The sequence below is a fragment of the Callorhinus ursinus genome, unplaced genomic scaffold (assembly GCF_003265705.2).
Source record: "Callorhinus ursinus isolate GAN/ISIS: 27379988/994484 unplaced genomic scaffold, GSC_fseal_2.0 scaffold2, whole genome shotgun sequence".
Classification (NCBI taxonomy): Eukaryota; Metazoa; Chordata; class Mammalia; order Carnivora; family Otariidae; genus Callorhinus; species Callorhinus ursinus.
In genome coordinates, this window is record NW_027397064.1 from 28,709,719 (window position 1) to 28,731,795 (window position 22,077).

Consider the following 22,077-nt stretch of genomic DNA (forward strand, 5'->3'; position numbering starts at 1 on the left):
TGTCATTTTTGACTTTTTAAGATGTGACTTTGTCCTAGAGAAACTGTAGAATATTCTCAAAAGTTCAGATACATGCCAAAAAATGGGGCCTGTCAGTCAGTTTTGTTTCTTTGGTTCCAACATTTACTGAGTATTCAGCAGGTACTAAGAACTGTGCTAGGTACATGAAAAGGCCAGGGGACACTTGAACACCAGGTGTAAGGACCATCAGGTCTGCATATTAAGACCTCCTCCCACTTCCAGAGGGACAGGCCTGAGATGAACTGGTGCCAGGAGCATCCTTGTCATCTGATCTCCCACCATATACATGTTAAGGGCAGAGCACGGAAAAAGCCAACGAATCATCTGAGATGATCACCATCACGCAGCCATCAGAGAAGGTTTAACGGTGATTCTTCCAAGGACTTCTGGGCAATAGACAACAAGACAACTACTAGGAATGACCTCCTTCCTTCTCAAGGGTGTTGAGGAGAAATGTTCAACCATAACCACTGGTTCTAACCTGGCTCTGTGGGGCTTTGAGGGAGGCTTTATAAAGAAGCATGTGCCACATACATGTGGTCTTGAGAATTACAGTGAAGGATTTTTATTTTTATTTTTATTTATATAGGCAATGGGTACTTGTCCACCGGACTTTAAAATTTGAGCTGTCCTCCTCTGTCCCTCCACAGAGACCAACGGACATTATGCCACACAGCTCTGACCACAGCATTCTACTCTTGCCTCCTTCCTTCTCGGTCCATCTGGGATCCTTTGCTCCAGGTTTTATTTATAATTAATATAGAAAATCTAGGGGTGACTGGGTCGCTCAGTTGGTTGACTGTCTGACTCTTGATTTTGGCTCAGGTCCTGATCTTAGGGTCGAGGGATAGAGCCCTGCTTCAGGTTCCGTGCTCAACGTGGAGTCTGCTTGAGATTCTCTCTCTCCCTCTGCCTCTCTCCCCACTCATGCTCTCCCTCTCTCTATCTCTCTCTAAAATAAAGAAATAAAATCTTAAAAAAGAAAGAAAATCTCTTACCATTGTAAAGAGGCTTGGTTTACCTTTTATGGGAACCATAAACTGCCAAAAGTGTAAAGTGTTGGGAAGAAGTTAGGGATTGGCATTTCTTATTGTGGTTAGCAAGGTACTACCGTGGTCTGGGTTTTAAGATGTGGGGAAACATGCTTCAATTCCCTCAATTATACCTGAGATTTAGATCTTTATTCGGGCTCCAGCTAGTAGCAGGAAAGAAGCATATAATTTAAAATGTAGGAAGGGTGTAGCTAGATACGTCCCTGCAGGGAGAATCCATTCTTTAAACAGCAGCCTAGATCAGTTCTTAAAAAATACAAGTTAAACTGCTTTTCTGTTGAAAACACTTCCATGTCTTCCTTTTACATGGAGGTAACATCCAATCTCCTTACTAGGAACCCATGAGGCCCTAAAATCAGACACAAATCCTCCATGACTTTGGTCATGCCGTTCTCTGCCTCAGTGCTCAAACTCCTGTCAGGTGGCTTCATTTGCCTCAGGCTTGATTAGCACTTGCTGCTCTTTGTGCCTGAAACCCTCTGCCCCCAGGTGTTCCTGTGGCTGGCTCATAACTGTGCCCTGAGTCTCAGCATCTTAGACACCCTTCCCAGTGCCAATTCTCTATCGTTCTACTTTATTTTCTTCACCGTTTTCTCATTACCTGACTTTATTGTTTTCATTTATATCTGTTTACAGAATTGTAAGCTTCACAGGAGCAGGGACCTCATTTGCCTTGTGTATTGATTTATCCAGCGTGGTGCTTGGCAAATGGTAGGCATTCAAAAATGTGATGAGGGAAGCAGAGGGAAGCAGGATCTGAGAGAGCAGGCCATGTGACAATGGACACACAGAGGTTGGGGGGAGGTACTTTGAAGATGGTGGAAGGAGCCATCAGCCAGGATTGTAGGTGGCTAAGAAAAGGGCAAGGGAATGGATTCTCCCCTAGAGCCTGCAGAAGGGATCAGCCTGGCCTACACCTTGACTTCATCCCAATAAAACTGATTTCAGAACTATGGCCTCCAGAAATGTAAGAGCATAAATATGTGTGTAGGCCACTAAGTTTGTGATAATTTGTTACAGTAGCAATGGGGAATTAATACGGGTGATGAAGGAACGGAATTGATGATGGGACCTAAATCAAAGTGTTTTGGAATGGCCTGCTTTTTTTCAGAGCCTAGGATGGTGTGTTCATGTTCATCTTTTCTGCAATGTAGAGATATAAGCAATGAAACCAACCTCACACCCAGTGGCTCAGAAAGAGAAAAAGCAAGCCAATTTCTGGAGCCTTTTATACCATGTGTCATGAAAAGATTAAGAATATGTATACTGTGGAAAGAGCTGAATGAGTGGCTCCAAACATCAAACATAACAATTACACTGGAGACACTGCTGTGGGTTCAACACACACAAACGGGGCCTGGCAGTGGATTATCTGTCACACAAGAAATGACTCTGCAGAAGGAGAAACGTGGATTTCAAATAGATGATGTTGGGCCTTTCCTAAACAAAGATATCTTCTTATCATCTCCCCAAAATACATTATACAGCACACATTTTCTTTTGCATTTTTAATAAAGCAAACTTGAAAATGAGCAGCAATCTTTTTATTTCCCCTCTTAGAAAATCTACAGTGACCTGCTGGCCAATCATAGAGTAGAAGCAACCCAGAGGAGGTTCATGGTTCATTAAAATAATCAGCATATTCCAATAGGCATCCATCCCTGAAATAATAACAGTTCACTTTCAATAAATTAATTATGGTTTTAATGAGTGAAATTTACATTTGTATTTCTGTCTTGAGATCTTCACGGGAGGCAGCATCCTTACCCGGACAGTTCCACTGAAGCAAGGCCTTTTTCGGAGCAGACCAGCCGCTGTTGACAGAGATGCTAACATTCTGCTGTTGCAGAAATAGAGGCGTAGAATGGCGGGAGGGGCCAGAAAGCCTGGGCTTGAAACCAAGCTCTGCCACTTTCTACTTTTGTGACCATGGGCAAATAAGGTAACCACTCTGTCACGTGTAAAATGAAAAATAGGATAGTACCCACCTTGAAGAGAAGGTTAAAGAACTTAATACAGCTAAAGTTCTCAGAAGAGTGTGGTTGGCACATAAAAAACAACTGTTAACTGTAATGCTTGTAATAGTTGGCTGACATGGGCGAAGGGAGCAACAGAGGAGACAGATCTTTCGGCGGTCTTCCCATGCACACACAACTAGCAGCACTGAAAAGCTCACACATGGTTCTGTTGGCTCCCTCACAGAACCACTTTGAATCCTACCTAGAGTAGATACTTGGAACAAATACTCTATAACCTGGATTGGCCAGAATGCTCAGTAAACAGGGGGTGTTGTGGTTACTTGAATTTTCGGCATGACCGAGAGCAAAGCAGTAAATGCTTTTAGTTTGAATCTGCTGGTTGTGAAGCTTTCTGAAGTATACGAATCCCTTCACTGGCCCTAACTGAACTCACTAAACAGAATTTTGTTTAGAACACTGAGGAACAGGCATCATTTCAAGACCATCGTTCTCAGCGCCAATATTTACTCTGTAATACTCAAGATACTGAAGAGTCACGACAGAGGAGCCGAATATTACCTGTCAACTGACCTGATCCACTTCAATCTACATTTCCTGAGTGCCTACCATGTCCATGGAACTGGGGAATGTGTCTTATTTTCTCCTGATTCTCCTCTCCCTTTTTTTCCCCCCTTAAGAGTGTTCAAAAGAATTACAAAAGAATCTGGTTAGTTGAGTCCTGATTAATGAAGTTTTGGTATAATTACTAACCTGAAAAAGTTTAAAGGGTAAGTTAATTGTACGGAATATGGAACTTGCTTTTGTAGGCAGTCTGAGTCCATTATACCCTTGGCCATACATGGGACAAAAGGGGGAAAATGTCTTTTTTTTCACTCTTGTTGGTTTCTTTAGTTTTTCAAAACTATAATAAAAGTTCAATTTGCTCTACCTTTTTTGATTATAGTGTTATATTATCAGATAGATAGATAGATAGATAGTAGACCTTATAAACATAGTACGTAACCCACCTATCAACAGAAATATCTGGGCAAAATTTTCCAGACTACTAAAATTATTATAGTTGATAGTTTAAATATTTAAAGACATTTTTCAGTTTTCTGCAGAATAGGCAGTAATATAAACTTATGACCCAAAGTTATCTGCCTAACTAAACTGCTGTTTTCCCAGAAAGTTTTGCCCTAAACTTTTCATCTGTCTCCTTTGTCAGCTTTAGAGAAAGAAACTGTAACAGAAAGCACCCTGATTTCTTGGAAAATCCCTTGGTTTCCAAATAAATTTTTTCCCAATTCTTAAATTCCTCTCCAGTTAGCAGCAAAAATATCATATATTATTGATGGCATTAAGAATTTAAATTTTCAAAAGTCTCTTCAATTTGCTGCACAGTTAACTTGTACTTTTATAATTGATCTTAATGATTTTATTGCAAGTGTCTAGGAATATTCGATGATAAAGGAGTTCTGTTCTACCGTCCCAGCTATAACACTACTTTTTCATGGCTGTCTTCTCTGCGATCATATAGCATTTTTATGTCCCATTACAGTATTTATCACAGTTGAACTTTATTATAATTAGTTGTGTATTGGTCTCTCTCCTCTCTCTTAATCATGAGCTTGTTGAGAGCAAGGACTAGAATGTGTTTTACTCATCTTGCTATTTCCCCTAAGTGCCTAGCTGCTCAATTAATGTTTCCTGAATTATTGAAGAGTTCAGGCCAAAAATAATTAAAAAGTCAAAAGTGAATCCTAGCAGAAAAGTATCTACCCCAAATCCGCTAAGTGGAAAAATTTCATATAACTTCAGTTTAACTTCAGGTTCAAAGGCATAATGGTGTAGCTCAAGGAAAAATATCCAGGGAGGTAAAAGAGATTATGTTAGTTCTCTAGATGACGGAGAATATTAAAATTCATCAAAATACAGATCTTCTTACATGCTTGTAAGACTGAAATGGGGAGCTTTTCAACGAAGTGACCAAATAAAGGTGACCTTTCATATGAGAAATGTGAAAAATCAAAAAGAAAAGAATTAAAAAAAAAAAGAAAGTAAATACAAGATGGCAAGGATTAGCAGTTTATCCAAACAAGTACTGCCAGTTAGAAAGAGACCTGCTTGTTAGATCTTCAAATGCACAGGAAGTAGGGGGGACTCCACAAAGGCCTCAGCTGAGGGCCCCTCTAGAAGCCTGGCCTCCAGCCTACATCCTGTCTGAATGGTACCTGAGACTGTCAAACACAGACCACATTCAGAACGTTTCTGTAGTTCACTGGAAGGTAAAGGGGGCTGGACTGCTCATCCAAGGAGGTCTCTGGCACGTGTTGAGGATCAGGCTGGAAGATCAGGAGGAAGGGGTACAAAGAGATGCGCTCAATCAAATCTCTAGAGGAAGGAAAGGCCACCTTGTACATAAAGATGACATGCCCCGGTGCCCTCTTAGCTGTTCTCCCTGAAATTAGGAGTTCACTTGTTCCCTTAGTTTGAAGGTCTTTGTCCAAGAGAATACATTTTCAGATGTTCACCTGGGGTTGGAAGTACAGTGTTAGGCTACTGATAGGAACTGCAAATTGCTTGATGATAAAGATCCCTTCTTCATCTCTTTAAAAAAATTCATCTCTCAGTCCTTAGAATCTAGTACAATACTTGAACACAGCAGGTACTTAACTGATTTTTTTTTTTATGCATCCTAAATAGTCCCTAAAGGGGGTAGTACCTTTATATAATACTAACCTCATTAGCATGTTGCCTTCATTGAGCTAACCAGCTGTATTCACTTAACAAAATGAACAAACCTACTACTGTGTGTGCTGCTCACCAGCAGGCCCAGGCCTTCAGCTGGCATTTCAGGGCTTAAGTGCTGGAGAGGGGGTGATGTCTTTCCCACAGGGTGTCCTGCTACCCCCACCCTGACATTTTTCTCCTTCTCTTTTCAACACCTCCCTCTTCCTCTAAGTACCCAATTCTCCTCATGAATATCCTTTTATATAGCATTTAAACCAATGTTGTGCAATAGTTCATTTAAGTCTGAAAAATGCTACTTTTCCAATCAATCAGAGAATGGTTAGTAAATACCGGAGAGGGGGCCGAGAAGTGTAGTCCTGGGCACTATTAAACTTTCATGCAAATTACCTATGTAAGTAACTGTCAGTCTTGCCAAGATGCACACACACAGCTATGTGCCGGAGTCACTGGGTTACAGATATTCCCACAACCAGGAAAACTTTCAGCCAGCTAAGTTCTCTTAATACTAGAAAGATGCCCTCAGATGTCACAGAGCAACAACATAAAACTTAAGCACTCTTCAGCTAGTCCCTGCCTGAAACTGTCTTTAGATGGAACAATTCCTATGTCATCAATTATAAGGCAATACAATAAATAAATACATAAATACATAAATAAATAAATGCATAAATAGAATCATAAACATGTCTATAAGGTTTCATATGTTTCTGAATGCTCCAGAAAGTTGTAAAAACCTACTACACTTTTTAATTTGTGATATTTGGAGACCTTCCTCAATTTTCCCTTCTTAATTGGCACTTTTTTTTTTTAAAGATTTTATTTATTTATTTGACAGAGAGAGACACAGCGAGAGAAGGAACACAAGCAGGGGGAGTGGGAGAGGGAGAAGCAGGCTCCCCGCCGAGCAGGGAGCCCGATGCGGGGCTCGATCCCAGGACCCTGGGATCATGACCTGAGCCGAAGGCAGACGCTTAACGACTGAGCCACCCAGGCGCCCCAATTGGCACATTTTTAACAAAATGTGTTCTTCTCTCCCACTAAGAAGCAAAATCTCTAAATATATCTCCGATAACTTAAATTTCCATCTTGATTCATACACCACATCAGTTTATTATGTCCAATGTTTTTTCTTTAAACTTAGGCAGAGGCAAGCTATGTGAGCTAAGGTAGTATGAACCACGGTAATTGATAACGGCAGGAGGTTATTTTGGATTGATCAATGAGGGTTGCATGACTAGCTCCAGTAGAGTGTATTTATTTCCTCAAAATATTTTTCATTTGATGATATAAATTGGTCATTGATATTAGGTATCCATTTTTATCTCAAGTCATACATATCTGAGGCAGGGAATATTTTAGCATAATGTCAGTTTTCTTGGCACTGAATTTTTGCTGGTGAAAAAAATTATGCTTCCTTAGTAACTGCCTGTTTCTTAACATTTTGTAAAATGTTCTGGTTTCATTTAGTACCTTTCTTTGTGAGGCCTTACTTGTCCAGCCTTTGAAATTGGCGAGGTATATTGACAACGATTACAAATAGAATTGACGGTTAAAAACTAGAAGAATTACATCTAGTTTTTAATCTGTGTAAAAGAAGGAACATATTCAATTTGGGTTTAATGATGTCAAAAGCAGCCCACTATATTACTGAAGCATTTTGTTAAAGCTGGGATCTTGTTTTTCCATACTGGAATATTTAATGGTTATTGCAGAATTTTAAAAAATATGTATTCACTTATGTGAGTGTTAACAAAATGCAGCTCTGAAATTCAAAAGTCCAACTAGTAAATTATCCTCCTTTGACTTTCTTATTACATCCACTATGACCAGATTAAAAACATATGAATTACACACTATACATTGCCTTGACTCAGTGATTTTTTTCTTAAACAAAGTCAATTCATTAAAATATCCTTTGATGCTCATTCAGCTAAAACTTCATACTTTTTTGCAAAGACACATTATTTGATCTGAAAAATATTTTTAAGTGTCTGGAATATATATTTTTTTAGCACTTGAAACTTTCTCTGGCCATCACAGCTTCTATTAGACACTGTGAAACATTTTAGGATTATTGAACGAATTATCAATTATGTCTGTGTCCTTAGTGTCTATCTGAACTGGAAATGTGCCATCTTTTACATCTTCACTAATAGAATTTTTAATTAGCTGTTGATACTGTCAATAATAGAGTTCACTATTATTTTAAAAGATGGTTTGTCTAAACAACTCCTTACTACTCATTTGTTCTTTCGTTTTTAAACCTGGTGCTTATTATTATAATCAGGGTAATTTTTAAATAGAGCACAATACTTCCAAAAACAGGCAAGAATTTTAGGCAAGATATTTTAATACATATTTACTAATTATTTTCTCACTGATTACTAGGAGTTTATCAATTTTTAAAATTACATAAGTAACTTATTTTAAACCTGATATTATTTTATATGTTTAGGTCAACCCACAACTTTAGTAAATAGTCTTCTCTTTAGTGAGATGTAAGGAAATGAAATAAGTAGAAGTTAAAATCTATGCCTCAAGAGAGTTAGGATCTAGACAAGAAAAAAAAAACCCATGAAATTGCAGGAAAGCATATAATAAGGAATTATAAGATAAAGACACTAATTTAATGACAATATGGACTCCTAATTACGGATTAGGATTTTAGTGACACTGCCTCCCTGAGAGAGTAGCTCTATGGCATCTGGTATATTACAAATGGCTGTTGTCATTTTTCATGAACCTCCATTTCCATTATAGTTTTTTATGCTTGCCCCTGAAATATAATCTGCACAGTGAATTCTGATTGAATTGGCTCAACATGCAGCACGGAAAAGATCCTCCTTTGCTGGAGAATAAGCCAAGGACAGTGTGTCTCATCTATACAATCAAATGCAGCATTCCCTATAAAGGCAAATCTTTCATTTTAGAAGGTTGAAATGAACGGTACTTAAAAATGATTTCAGGGGCACCTGGGTGGCTGAGTCGGTTGAGCCCCCAACTCTTAGTTTTGGCTCGGTTAGTGATCTCAGGGTCATGATCTTGGGGTCGTGAGATCAAGCCCCGCATCGGGCTCCTCGCTCAGCAGGGAGTCTGCTTGAGATTCTCTCCCTCTTCCTTTGCCCCCCACCCTACTCCCACTCTCTCTCTCTCAAATAACTAAATCTTAAAAAAAAAAAAAATAAGTTCAACTGGTTAAATTTATGCCACTGGAAGAGGATGGGGACAAAAGCCCTATCAAAATACCCCCAAACTCTCTAGGTCCATAGCATTTCCATTTGTTTGTGAAATGGATGAATTGCATTCATTTTCACTTACTTACTTGTCTCTCAGGATCTGGTTCAGTGATGGGGAAACAGGTGTTGATAGTTCTGATGGGCTGGCCACTATGCCTCAATGATCCATTTCTACTGTTCTTCCTGTTGCAAATGATCTCATGCTTCTTGACACCATTTCATAGCTCAGGGGAAAGTCTTATTTTTCTAACTATATAGCTTTGTTGACCATTGATTTAGCCTATCCTGCCTGTTGGTTCTATTCCAGTAATTATTCACTTGAGAAATAAAATTAGAATCACTGCAGTACATTCATTCATTCATCCATTATTCAACAATTGCTTATTGAATGCCTACTCTGTGAAACATAATTTATTAGGTGCCGAGAGAAATAGAGCAACAGTTATGATGTGGTCCTTGACTCAAGGAAATTACAAGGTAGTAAGGGAGAGAGAGAGCATGTTTGTCATCATGAACATCTACAATTCAATGCAGCAAAGTAACAGTAACAATAACAACAATGGGTATCTACTATGTGCCAAGCACTGCTCTACATGCTTTAAGTATTTCATCATATGTAAATTTCACAGGAGCTCTGAAGCAGACATTATTTCTCCTTTTTAAAAAAGTTTTCCAGATGAGCAAGCTGGGGCTCGGAAGGTTTTGGCAAAACATGCACAGTCACACTGCTAGTACAGAAAATCATTAGGCTTTCAATCCAGTGTTATTTGATATTGATACTCATTCTCTTTCAAATAACTACTATCTCTAAGAAAAATGGTAGTTCATCACTTACTGAGCGTCTCTATGCCTGACACTATTCTGAATGCTGCATGCACAGTGTCTCATTGAATCTTAACAACAGTATATGATGCTACGATGGTTATATAGCCATGTTGCAGTCAACAAAACCAAAGATTAGCAAAATTAAGTAGCTTAACCCAGGTTACTGAGTGGAAGAATTTTCTTCCAACTCAGGTAGTTTGAGAAGGTGTCATGGAAGAAGTGAGGTTTCGCTGACTTTCTACTGATTTGGACCAACTGAGGCAGGGGGAGGATAGACAAGGACAAGGGAAACCACATCAGGAATGACAGAGAGATGAGAAAGTGCTCTGGTCATCTCAAAAAGAGTGAACATTCCAGAGTGGCTGAGTATACGGGTCATCTGAGCCAGGAGTAGAAATTATGATTGGAAAACGAGGCTCTACTCAGATAATCAGCCAAGGAGTTTCGATTGTCTGCTGTAGGTAATAGAGAGCCATTGAAAGTTTTGGAGAGAGGAATGATCAAAGCTATTATCATTAATCCACTTTCTCCAACCTGTCACATTGAATAATCTCTGCTTCAAGAAGTCATGATTTCACAAATTATTATTTGTTAAGTTCCTCCAAGAACATGAATGCTTACAGCTTCTATCTAAACAGCCAATTGTTATTACTGCTGTTTTTTGTTTGTTTGTTTGTTGTAAGGTTCTTTTTAAGTGACCTCTTGGAAAAGCAAACGTTTGTGCCATAGCCCAAACCACTTCAACCTCTTCAACTCTCAATACTAAAATCAAACAAAGGGCACAAAGCACAACGAGGCAGGAGTCTTGAGCCTGGGAAAGGGGTCAGATTCCTTTGGACATCAATCTGAAATCAACTCAGATGCACTGTGAAGTCATTAAGTAATTAAATTACAGAGCAAGGACAGGCAGGTGGGAGAGAGTGGGTGGGGAAGAAAGGGGCACCGTTGTTCTGTTTCTACCACAGACTGGACTCTAAATATTAGCAGACCAGAGTTATGCCCCACCCCTCAATGTGATACATGTAACAGAAATGCAAATGTGAGGATTTTGCAAATATAATGACTGTGGTTACAAGTGTTTTCTGCAGTCACATGCCCTGTGGACTTGGAGAGGCTGCAGGCCTTGAGGCCGCTCCGCCCTGAATTTGTTTCCACGGCTGCCAGGGCCTGGCTGTAGCCAGCACTCTCTCACTCCTGTGCTGCCATCTCACGCCAAGCTCTCTATGCTCGAGGAGCAAATTCCAACGGGGGATCAATAAGAAATGAGGAGAAGCTTCTTGAATGGGAATATCTGGCGTGAGTCCCAGCTGGGCAAAGTCTGAATTCAAGTTGGCCTTCTTCATCATGACGGTATCCAGTTCACAACTTGCACAGATGGTGTGCCTCAGAGTGCTCTGGGCCCCCTCCCCAAAGGTTACTGAATGGATTATCTGGGGTCTTGAATCCCCAGAGCAGGTCAGAAAATAACACTGAGCCCCTAGAGTCATCCAGGTGCTCGCTTCATAAATACTGCTTTTCACAGAAGTCTGAGAGATAGGCTTCTCATTTACCAGATGAGAACACAGAGGCCTGACAGTTAAGTAGCCTGACAGTGCGTTCATGCAGTCAGGACTTTAACCCAGTTAAACACCCACTCCTGGGTCTTATAATCTTTCCACTTGACCACACACCTCCCCTGGGCCACCACCTAGGCCAGTTGGTTCCCAACATAGCTATAAACAACAATCACTTGAGAAATGGTTTTAAAATACACATCCTCAAGCCCACCCACAGATTTACTATCTACACCATATTTCTATCTGTATCTATACAACCATTTATCTAATTACCTATTTATCTAAAACAGGGTTTCTCAACTCAGGCACAATTGACATTTTGGGCTGAATAATTCTTTTTTGTCAGGGGCTGTCCTGTGCATTGTAGGATGGTGAGAAACATCCTTGTTTTCTACCCACCAGATTCCAGTAGCACCTCCCTGCTAGGGTGACAACTAAAACTGCCTTCAGATATTGTAATTGCCCCTGGGGGGGGGGGGGGAATCACTCCCTGTTGAAACCCTCTGTTATAAAACAAACAAACAAACAAACCCCAAAACAAACAAACAAAAAAGCCAAACTTCCCAGGAAACTTGGAAAAAGCATATTCAGTTTGGTGTTTGTAAATCACAGGCCTAGGTTAGGAATTCTACATAAAAAAATGTGAGGGGGAAAAAGCAGATTCTAGCAGATAATAGGCTGAATATCTTTTCTACTCGCACAGTTTGCCAACCTACGGGAACAATAACTAATCTTGGGCTCCAGAGTAGATGTGTTGTCATGGATGCTTTCCAAAGCAGGATACAACATAGCGTATGTCAAAACATGAAATAAAGATGAGATACTTTAGAAATTCTGGAAAATGCTATTGGATTTATGAGTTTAATTTGTCCACATTTTTCACAGCACTTTTAGAGAATTAACTTTGCTTGTACACCGTCCGGCCCCAAACTGGCCCACAGCAGATATTCTGGATTCAGTAAACTTTTACTTATCCAATTGTTTTCCTCTGAGAAAACAGCAATTGAGAAGAATTCTATCCCAACAAAACGCATAACACTGAGGCCTTGAAGTATCATTCTTACCATCTCCTTTCATGGTGATAAAAAGAGGGACTTTAAGAATTCATCCTCAAAGTGAGGTATGCAAAGCCTCCATGAAAACAACTGATAGAATGGAAATGGCACCCTCATTCCTAAGTTCCAACCACCAAATGGCCTTCCGCTTAGTTACAGTCACCAAACCCTTCCTAGGAAATGCTCTCTTCAAGTTCTTTTTCCATGGCATGTAAGTTCCATTGAACCAAGTATATCTATATCTCTGATCGGCATAAATCCAGTGAATTACCAAAGTTTTTTTTTATTATGTTGAATATATTTTTATGCATATATTAAAGCCAAACATCCAGACCAACCGAATTTAGAGCTTCTTTCCAAGTGTTTATCAGACTAGGCATTCTAAACATTTCAATGGCATCACTGTGGGGAGGTTAGGATAATTCCTTGACTGAATGTATTTCGACAGCACTGCAATTGAATGCAATAATATGATATGTCACTCCAGCGTGCTTAAATATAAGAGTATCCTTTTAAAACACCTTTTTAAAGAGCTGGTGTACTTTAATCTTAGAAGTTTGTCTAAACGACTCTTGGAAAGCATGCCAGTCAAGTGATTTCATTTTACGTATTAATTCGGCTCGGCTGACAAGTAGTTGCTAATACAGCACTTCTAACATTGATTCAAATTCCATAAAAGGATTTTGGCTCATAAAAAATGCTGGCATGGCATCAGGATTTAGGTGTTCCTATCTCTTGTCTATTGGAATACAGTAATGTGCCAAATTTTGCCGGTGACCACAAGCATTCTGAGAAGATGAATGTTACAAAGATCAAATAAATGTATGTATATTAAAGCCACCTGCATCTCCCCTGGGTCTCATTCCCTCATCCCTCTAAATAAAAGGAAAATTTGGAAAGATGGACACTGAATGAGGGGTGGATGGTGTGCCTTCCCCCCTCATGTCCCACCCCTCTGTTTTTAATTCTTATTCTAGGAAGAGAGGCGATCCTTACCTCAACACAAGCATCAATAGTAATTACTGGTATACGGCAAATCTCTTTTCATTTACTGAGATGATTAGTACTATGAAAAACAAAAATCTGACAGCTTCTTTCTGTTGGCCTAAAATGAGAACATGACCTTGTCCTGGGAAACAACCATCTAGTAACATTTTTCATAACTTCCATGCAGTGATGATCTAATAAGAATCTAAAAGTAATTAACTGGGTCTCTTTTAGCCAACCAAAGCCTTATTCAAATACACAGTTTTATCAGGATTCTAAGAGAGCCATAAATTGGGGCATTTTGAAAAACTGGGATCTAATCCAGTCCATGATCTGACGAGGGTTCAGTGGTAATAATAAATTGGGACTATTAAGACTGGGAACCATTCCAACATTTTATTTTGCCCACACCACAGGACCTAGCAAATTCTACTGCAAAAGACAGGGATATTCAGTGAGGAGTAAAACCATGCTGAATTAATCATTTGTATGTAATCATGCCAAAACATGGGTGTTTTCAACAGTTTAAATAGTGCCAAAGTTTAAGTTCAGTAAATAATTAATTATAGAGAGTCTCTTGGCAAATTAAAGAAAACAACCTTCTGGTTCTTTAATAAAATATGCACTCTTTTTTAGGATACGATAATGACAATCCTATCATTTGTCACTCTATGTATTTAGGAGTGCCCTATTTATGTAGGGTACAGCTAAAATATTAATTCAGAACCGACTTTCCTTTCCCTTCTTAGAATACAGTAAGCATCCTCATTTCCCAGGATGAACATATGCTGGACAAACTCTAGCCTTATTCTGGTTTTCATTTCAATTTCCAGTAACGTAAAAATCTCCCATAATTAAATAAAATGCTGAGAGGTTGGGAATAGATTTTCACCCACTTGTATTCTGAAACTATAAATGGTTTCTGAATGTTTTTATTTCTGTAAGATGAATTTCGTTTATGTGGGGAACTTGCAGCTGCATAATTAAATCTTGGTTTGCCAAATATCAAAAACACATGTATTGATTTAAACTAAGGGGACGGGCCACAAGCAGCTCAGCTGATAAGGCAAAGGAGAAGCCTCTGCAGCTCTTGGAAGGCTTCCTGAAGGCAAGAAAACTAAGAGCCCTCAAGTCAGACACTGAAACTGATCAGCTTGCCTAAATCTCAGCCCCACTCTCACTTAGGCATTCCGTGCAGGCCAGTTGTTGAAAACAAGAGCCATATGTTTTCATGCTCCTCAATCCTGAAGCGGGGAGGCTGCCTCTTTGCCCCTCATCTCCTCATTTATCCTGCTAAGATTCTAATAAGATCTACAAAAACACGTTTCATTCACACAGCAAATGAGCTCCCTTGCAAAATAAACTCTGACATGGTATAAGAGTAATACAAGATCTTAGAGCACAAACTCATATGTTATTGAACTACACCTGCCCTCCCCTATTTTAGGAAGCAGTTTCATTTAGCAAAATTTCATTTCAGGGTCAGTAATATGGGACTTTAATGGGAGACAGCCTTTTGGTGTCAATGGAGATGTTTCCCCCAGCACAGTAATCCTAAATAAATGAGGGGGACACTTACTTTTCTTTAACCAATCTCCACTGACTTCTGAGAAGGTATTAACAATACAAGTACAACATGCATGCAGTTAGGTTCTTTGGAGGTACAAGAATCTGGTTAATTTCACACTTTGGAGGCAGTTACACACGTGAGTTAAAGTCTTAGAATTAACAACAATACGTTTACTGATTTGTTAAGACAATCTCTTGCTTTCAGCTCACCATACTAATTTATATAATCAGAATGTTTGGAAAATGTTAATTTAATTTAGCTTGATTAAAAAATTCTAGGGGAAATAGTCATTGAATATAATATCGGATTCATCCTTCTAGCAATGGATATAGGCATTTGGAACTAATGTTTTATTATGGCCAATTTCACTGAAGCATGAACAAAATGATGAGTTTATTTAAAACAGGGCTTTGCTGCAATGCGCTGTTTGACTTGTGTCAGGAGCGGACACGTGCTCAGCTCAGGAAATCAAATATGAGACTAAGAAAAGCCTTGCATGCAATTTTGAGCAAGAAACTTGGGCTTCTCCACTCAGATAAGAATAGGGCATACACTACCATGAAGCAATACTATGGCGAGTTCAAGAAAGGCCGTTCTAGGCAATTCAAAATAAATGCTTCTATACTTGAACATATTTATTTCTTAGACTCTGAGATCTGGGGAAAACCATAGAGATCCCCTAAGGACAAATGCAGCATTAGTGATACACAACATGATTTTAGGTGATATGTGGCTGAATGTAGATAATTACATTAACTTCTGTGGTTTTGCATCTATATTTTACTTATTTGAATATATAAATACAGATAAGACAACGAAAGTAATATATCAATGACTAAAGCTGATGAAACTCTGATCTAGTCCAATACTTTCCTGATGCACTAATCCTTTCTCATTGTGATCATCAGCTTCTTATTAGACATTTTTCAGTGTCCACAAACTCACTCTCATGTGACATTCTAATTGTTAGGATGTTTTCCCTTCTATTTAGCTGAAGACTACCTCTCTTAAAATGACTCCCCATTAGTATCTTCAAGAAAATAAATGAATGGATGAACAAGCAAAGAGAGAGAAAGAATAGATGCTATAAAATGCATTTAATTCCTCTTTCATGTGAAAGTTCTTTGATCATGTGACATCAACTAAGTCTTACCTCTAAGACTATGTATGCCCAGGTCCTTCAACATTTTTCAAAAGACAGGATTTAGTTGGTGCTATTCTGTGTGTGTGAGAAAGGCAATGGGATATTCGGAGTGTGGTCAGAGTAGTATAAAGCAGGAATTATTGTTTCTTCCTTCATTTTGCACATGAACTTCCAGTAATGTAGCCTAGGACTGGATTAAGTTTTTGGCAGGCACATCCCCATGTTGACTCATGCTAAACTTTACCCTCAACTAAAACCATCAGGCAGTTTTTTCATATATTTGGTATTAAGTCAAACCTTCCACATCCTGTGTTTGTACAGTTCGGTTTTGGACCTAAAATCAAGACTTTACATATATTCCTATTAAGTTTCTTTATGTTTGATTCAATCCATTGTTCCAGATGATTCTGTCATCAACACATTATCAACCGCTGCAGATTTTTGGCATTCACAATCTGATCAACAGCACTGATGCCAATGCTCAGTAGGCCAGAGTTAAAAATAAATTTTGAAGAAAAACTCTTTCTCACAAGTTTATATTGATGGACTATTCATTGGCAAGCTTTGGGTACAGTTTCTTGAATAGCTAATAATCCTTCTATGGTTATGTCATCTGGTGTACATTTTTCTGCGTTATCCACAGGGTATCATGAGACAAGGAGCTTCTAATGTCCAGGAGAGTACACTTACTTGTGAAGTCCAGAGGCTAAAACAGGGGTTTTCAGCCTCCACACTGTTGACAGTTTGAGTGAGATGACTCACTGTTAGGGGACAGGAGTATCTCATGCGTTGTAAATGGTCTGGCTGCATTCCTGGCCTCTACCGAGCACCTGGCAATTCCCTTCCTGTGCTTGTTCCTCCTTCGAAGTTGTGACAATAAAAAATGTCTCCAGATACAGCCAAATGTTTCTTTGGTAGCAAAATTGTCCCTCCCTGAGAACCACTGGAGGGCTCTGCATTCCTCCAGTTTAATCTTATAATTCCATAATTCTTTTTAAGATTTTATTTATGTAATTGACAGAGAGAGACACAGCGAGAGAGGGAACACAAGCAGGGGGAGTGGGAGAGGGAGAAGCAGGCTTCCTGCCGAGCAGGGAGCCTGATGCGGGGCTCGATCCCAGGACCCTGGGATCATGACCTGGGCTGAAGGCAGACACTTAACGACTGAGCCACCTCAGTGCCCCATAATTCCATAATTCTTATGGCTTTTTTTTTTGACCTTTTCATAGCTATAGCTATGAACACGTTATTCATATATAGCACCACAACAATTCCTCATCAGGAGTTAAATATGTAGATACATTAAAATGAGATATGGAAATCATAAGAAAAATAAAGCGAGCAATGAAGAGGGATAATCCTAAAATTTGGAGTTGAGGTTAAATTAATCCTCGGGTAAAACAGTTACAAGGAAATTGAACCTTCTAACAGGAACTATATGATTTAAGAGGTCATCTATCAGGACTTTTATATCTGGATGCTCATCAAAGTATTATTTGAAAGAGTGAAAAATGGAAACAGACTAAATGTTTGACAACAGAAGATAAGTATACCATAGTATACTGATCTTGCAGAATATTAGACAGTCATCAAAATGGCATATTTTCAAAACATCAATGACATGGGGAAATGCTCACACCATAGTGCTGCTGAAAAAGTGAGACATTATATATGCAGGATGGATATCAAGTTTCAAAGAAAATATACACATAGTAAAAAGATCATAAAAATATTAATAATTGTTATGGAATTATGCATGATCAGGTTAGTCTTCTTTATGCTTTTTTATGTCTCCAAAATCTTCTTAATGAACTCACTGTATTTGTAAGTTTTGTGTGCATGGGTTGTACTGGGGGTAAGCAATCCAAATACTCTTAGGTGGGTAAGCACTGGCAAGGGTTTCTTTCTTGTTGGCAAAAAAATATGCCAGTAAGGTAGGCTACTTCAGAGAGGGCACATGAGAAAGATGACAATATTTTTAGACCGGCTTATTCAATCCTCTTGGGGAAAAAAAAATCTGTGTGTCATTTTTCATAGGATAAGGACTGTTCAATATTCCAACCAAATCCTGTCCCTCAGGTCAAGGGTTCTCAGTTTAAAATACTGAGGAATTATGTTGGGCTTGCCTATTAAATACAGATTCCTGGGCTCCAAATCCCAAGATTCTGATTCTGCAAGTCTGGTGTGGGACTCGAGCTTACTTTCAACAAGCTCTCCATGTGACTCGTTTTGATACAGGTGGTCTATGGACTACACTTTGAGAAACACAGAGGAAGTCATATGGTTTGACTTGGATGAATCCTTATTTAGCCTTTATTTTGGATAATTTCTTCCTGGTTATACACCAAATAGAGTTGTTATAAACCCTCAGTGGTATGTTGATCAACCGGCTTTTTGAAAAAACAAACTCAACTTACTGCATTTGCCCATTTCTATGGTGTAAATACTCCCACCATGACCAATGTCAAGCCACCAGTGGTTTAACAACCGGCTCCCAAAATTCTTCTCACAAGCTGATACAAGCTGGCTCCGGCACTATACAATATATTTTATTTAAGTACTTTAAATTCTTTGAAGAAGGGATAAGTGAATGAATCGCTATTATATCTGTGACAGCTAGGATGAAACAAATAAGCAATAGGAGAGCTTGAATCACCTTAAGGTAACAAATTCTAAAGGCATTAGAAAAAAAGACCACTTGGTGAACTTTTATACACTGTTTCTTATTTTATTCTATTTTTTTCCCATGGCCATGTCACAAAGTGATACACTCACTGAGTTCTTTAAGGGTTGTGAGCTGGTTTCCTATGGATGGTGGAGAGCCAAGAAATGGAACTCTAGGTTTGGGAGGAATGCCAAATGCTGAGTCTCCACCTCTACCCTCCGTGGCCCTCTGCTCCTGAGCTGCTGAAATGCTCTTGGTCATTAATTCTAGAGCACCCAACCATAAAATCAACTCCTCCAGCTTCTTCCTCTCTCACAGGATTGAGACAACATTGTCTCTAGGAAACCTGTCTCAGATGTGTTTTACGTGTTCATGTGTGGGAAGTGGCCTAAGTAGAGGCTAATAGTACAGTTCTTTCAATATTTTGACCAGACATATTTTAAGAAAATTGGACCTGAAGCCTATATAGCCAGTGGAGGTGAATTTACAGCCCTGCTTTTAAGAACAAAACTCCCTCAGGCACCTGCTTCCTTAAGGCAACACCAGAAAGGAAATGAACTCTTGCTTAAAGACAACCCACCTTATTTTATGAGTTATCAATTTTCTAGCTGGCACACAGTTCCCTAGCTACTAAGAGGAAAGCCTCCCAACCCCAAGCAAGTATTGAGCTACAAAAAACGTGAAGTCTGCATTCCAGGAAACAGACCAGTTTCCGGAAGACGAGGCAAGGCTGTGCTGCCTCAGTAAGTGAAGTCAGGGGAGCAGCAAAGATCTATGACGTGGGCTCACCACACGGATGTCTTTGCCAATATACGCATTAAAATCTTTCGCCTGAATTACATTTTACATTACAGGATTACTGAATCTTGGGCTATGATGGAGAATCATCTTCCCTGTTTTGGGGGCAGCTCTGTCAGGTGAATAGTCAACAACAATATTAAGCACTTGATTTCCTTCTAACTGCTCCACTGACCCTGGAACCTAGAGCTTATCAACCTCTTTAAAATGAGAAAGGACTAAATGGGGTTTCTTTCGTTGCTATTGATAAAGTCAGCCTTCTCCATGGGAATAGACTACAAGACAGGAGTCAAAGGTTAACAGTAGATATTCAGCCTGCTCTGTGCTAGAAAACAGGATGAATGGGTATGATTTTCTTGGTACACATTACTAGAGTATTAAAATAAGTACAAGAACAGACTCTAAAAACTATAAGGACTATAGTTACTATTAAGCAAGTGACAAGTTGGACAAATGTGACTTCATGCCTGGTGAAGTCAGAATCAAGTACTTAAAATGATACGCTAGTTTTGTCATAATCCCAGTCTTTCTCCAAGCTCCATTTAGTTGCGAAGGTGAAGCACTTTCAGGAGAAATATGAATATTCAATTACATGTTTCAAAATCAGACATTTACACATCGACTTGGGGTAAGTGCCAGAGTTAACCTCAAAGATAAGTGAAGGGCCTCTTGTCCAAATGGAACATGAAGCTCCTCAAACAGGAGAATTCAGCCCTTGCAAACTGTCATTATTTCAGTAAATGAAACCGGCCCTTTAACAGATGGGCGACATACTTTGCAACTTGCTGATAGCCTAATAAAAGACACGGGCTTTTTAAAAATGAAGGACATGGCCTTCTCAAATTACACCCCCCAAATGGATTTAGCAGAATAAAATTAAGAAGGCATACAACAGCTTGACAGAAATTAGGAACAGACTATGGAAATCTGATAGTTCTAAACATCAACATTAAAATGACCTTTTTATTAAAAAAAAAAAAACTCATTGTTTAAACCATAGGGAAAATATACACGGATATAGTCGAAACTGGGATAGCATATATTGGAATTATAAGTACTGATCTAATAAAAACATAAAGTTAATTTCTTCTCCAAATATAATAAAAATTCCCCAGAAAGGCAGGTTCCTTTTTATATCAGGTACCTTTTCTTCTGTATGAAATGCTATGCTTCTTAAAATAAAATTTCTCCAGGTTCATGGATGCAACAACCCAATTTAACATGGGCCATGGACCCTAACAAAATAAGGAGCTCAGCATTTTTGCTCACCTTTCACGTTCTTCTTTCATTTTTTCCAGCTCTTCTTCCCTTAGGCCGCCATGCTTCAGAGGGCCCTTCTGCTCAGCCTTGCCACCTCTGTCATCTTTCTTCTTTCCAAATCTAGAAAAACATGAAGGAGGAGATGGCTGTTAACAATAACCATGTTCTTGGGGTGCCTGGGTGGCTCAGTCGTTAAGCGTCTGCCTTTGGCTCAGGTCATGGTCCTCGGGTCCTGGGATCGAGCCGCGCATCGGGCCCCTGCTTGGTGGGGAGCCTGCTTCTCCCTCTCCCACTCCCCCTGCTTGTGTTCCTGCTCTTGTTATTTCTCTCTGTCAAATAAATACATAAAATCTTAAAAAAAACCACACAAAAAACAATAACCATGTTATTTATGAGCTGAACTCATCAAACCATAAGTCTTTATTCTAAGGAGTACAAGATCATTTTGCATAAAATGAAGTAAAATAAGAGACTGAAAGGGCAAAACTAATAGTCACTAAATTCCTCTCGTTTTCCTCTCTTCCTTCTTTCCTTCCATCTTTCCACTGAGATCGATTGTGCAACATGCAAAGTCATGCGCTTAAAGAGTAAAACTCTCAAACCATTAGTTCACTAGAAATGAAAGAACTGAAAGGTTACCATTAATATATAACTAAAAACTGACCAAACTCCTCTAAACAGGCCTCCAGAGCTGCAAGTGACATTGACCTTTGAAGTTAAACTCCCGGGACTTGATAATGATAGTGCTTTAAGGGACCTCGCCAAACATACACTATTCTCATTTTGCACATGAGACTTTGGGCCTTGATAACCCAACAAGTTCAGGGAAGGGCTGGGATTAGAACTTGGGTTGTCTCCTATAGTGCCCTCTCTCCTTCACACCACCTTCACTCTTGCAGGTAGCCCCATCTTCCTAAGTCAGCCTCGGGCTTGTGCGTTCTCAGTTCCCTCGGTGCCTGGCATATTTGTAGCTAATTGGGCACAGTGGCAATTATGATACATTATTTTTTTCCTGCAGCTTTATCGAGATATGATGGACAAGTAACCTTGTGTAAATGTAATGTGTACAACTATTGATTTGATACATTTCTAAGTTGCAAAATGATTCCCACCATAGTATTAGCTACCAAGTTCATCCCATCAGTAGTCACTACTTCTTTTTTGTGGTGAGAGCATTTAAGATTTACTCTTAGTAA

At 39.2% G+C, this 22,077-nt stretch overlaps 1 protein-coding gene across 9 annotated transcripts in view; it reads right to left on the minus strand.

Moving 5' to 3' along the window:
* The window catches only part of PARD3B (par-3 family cell polarity regulator beta), a 1,017,627-nt gene that overhangs the window by 172,962 nt on the left and 822,588 nt on the right, over positions 1–22,077 (minus strand). For all 9 annotated transcript variants that reach the window (XM_073879629.1, XM_073879634.1, XM_025892834.2 and 6 more), the window contains one exon: positions 20,891–21,001. In XM_073879629.1, the coding sequence (XP_073735730.1) occupies positions 20,891–21,001 (111 nt within the window). The remainder of the gene's footprint in view (positions 1–20,890; positions 21,002–22,077) is intronic.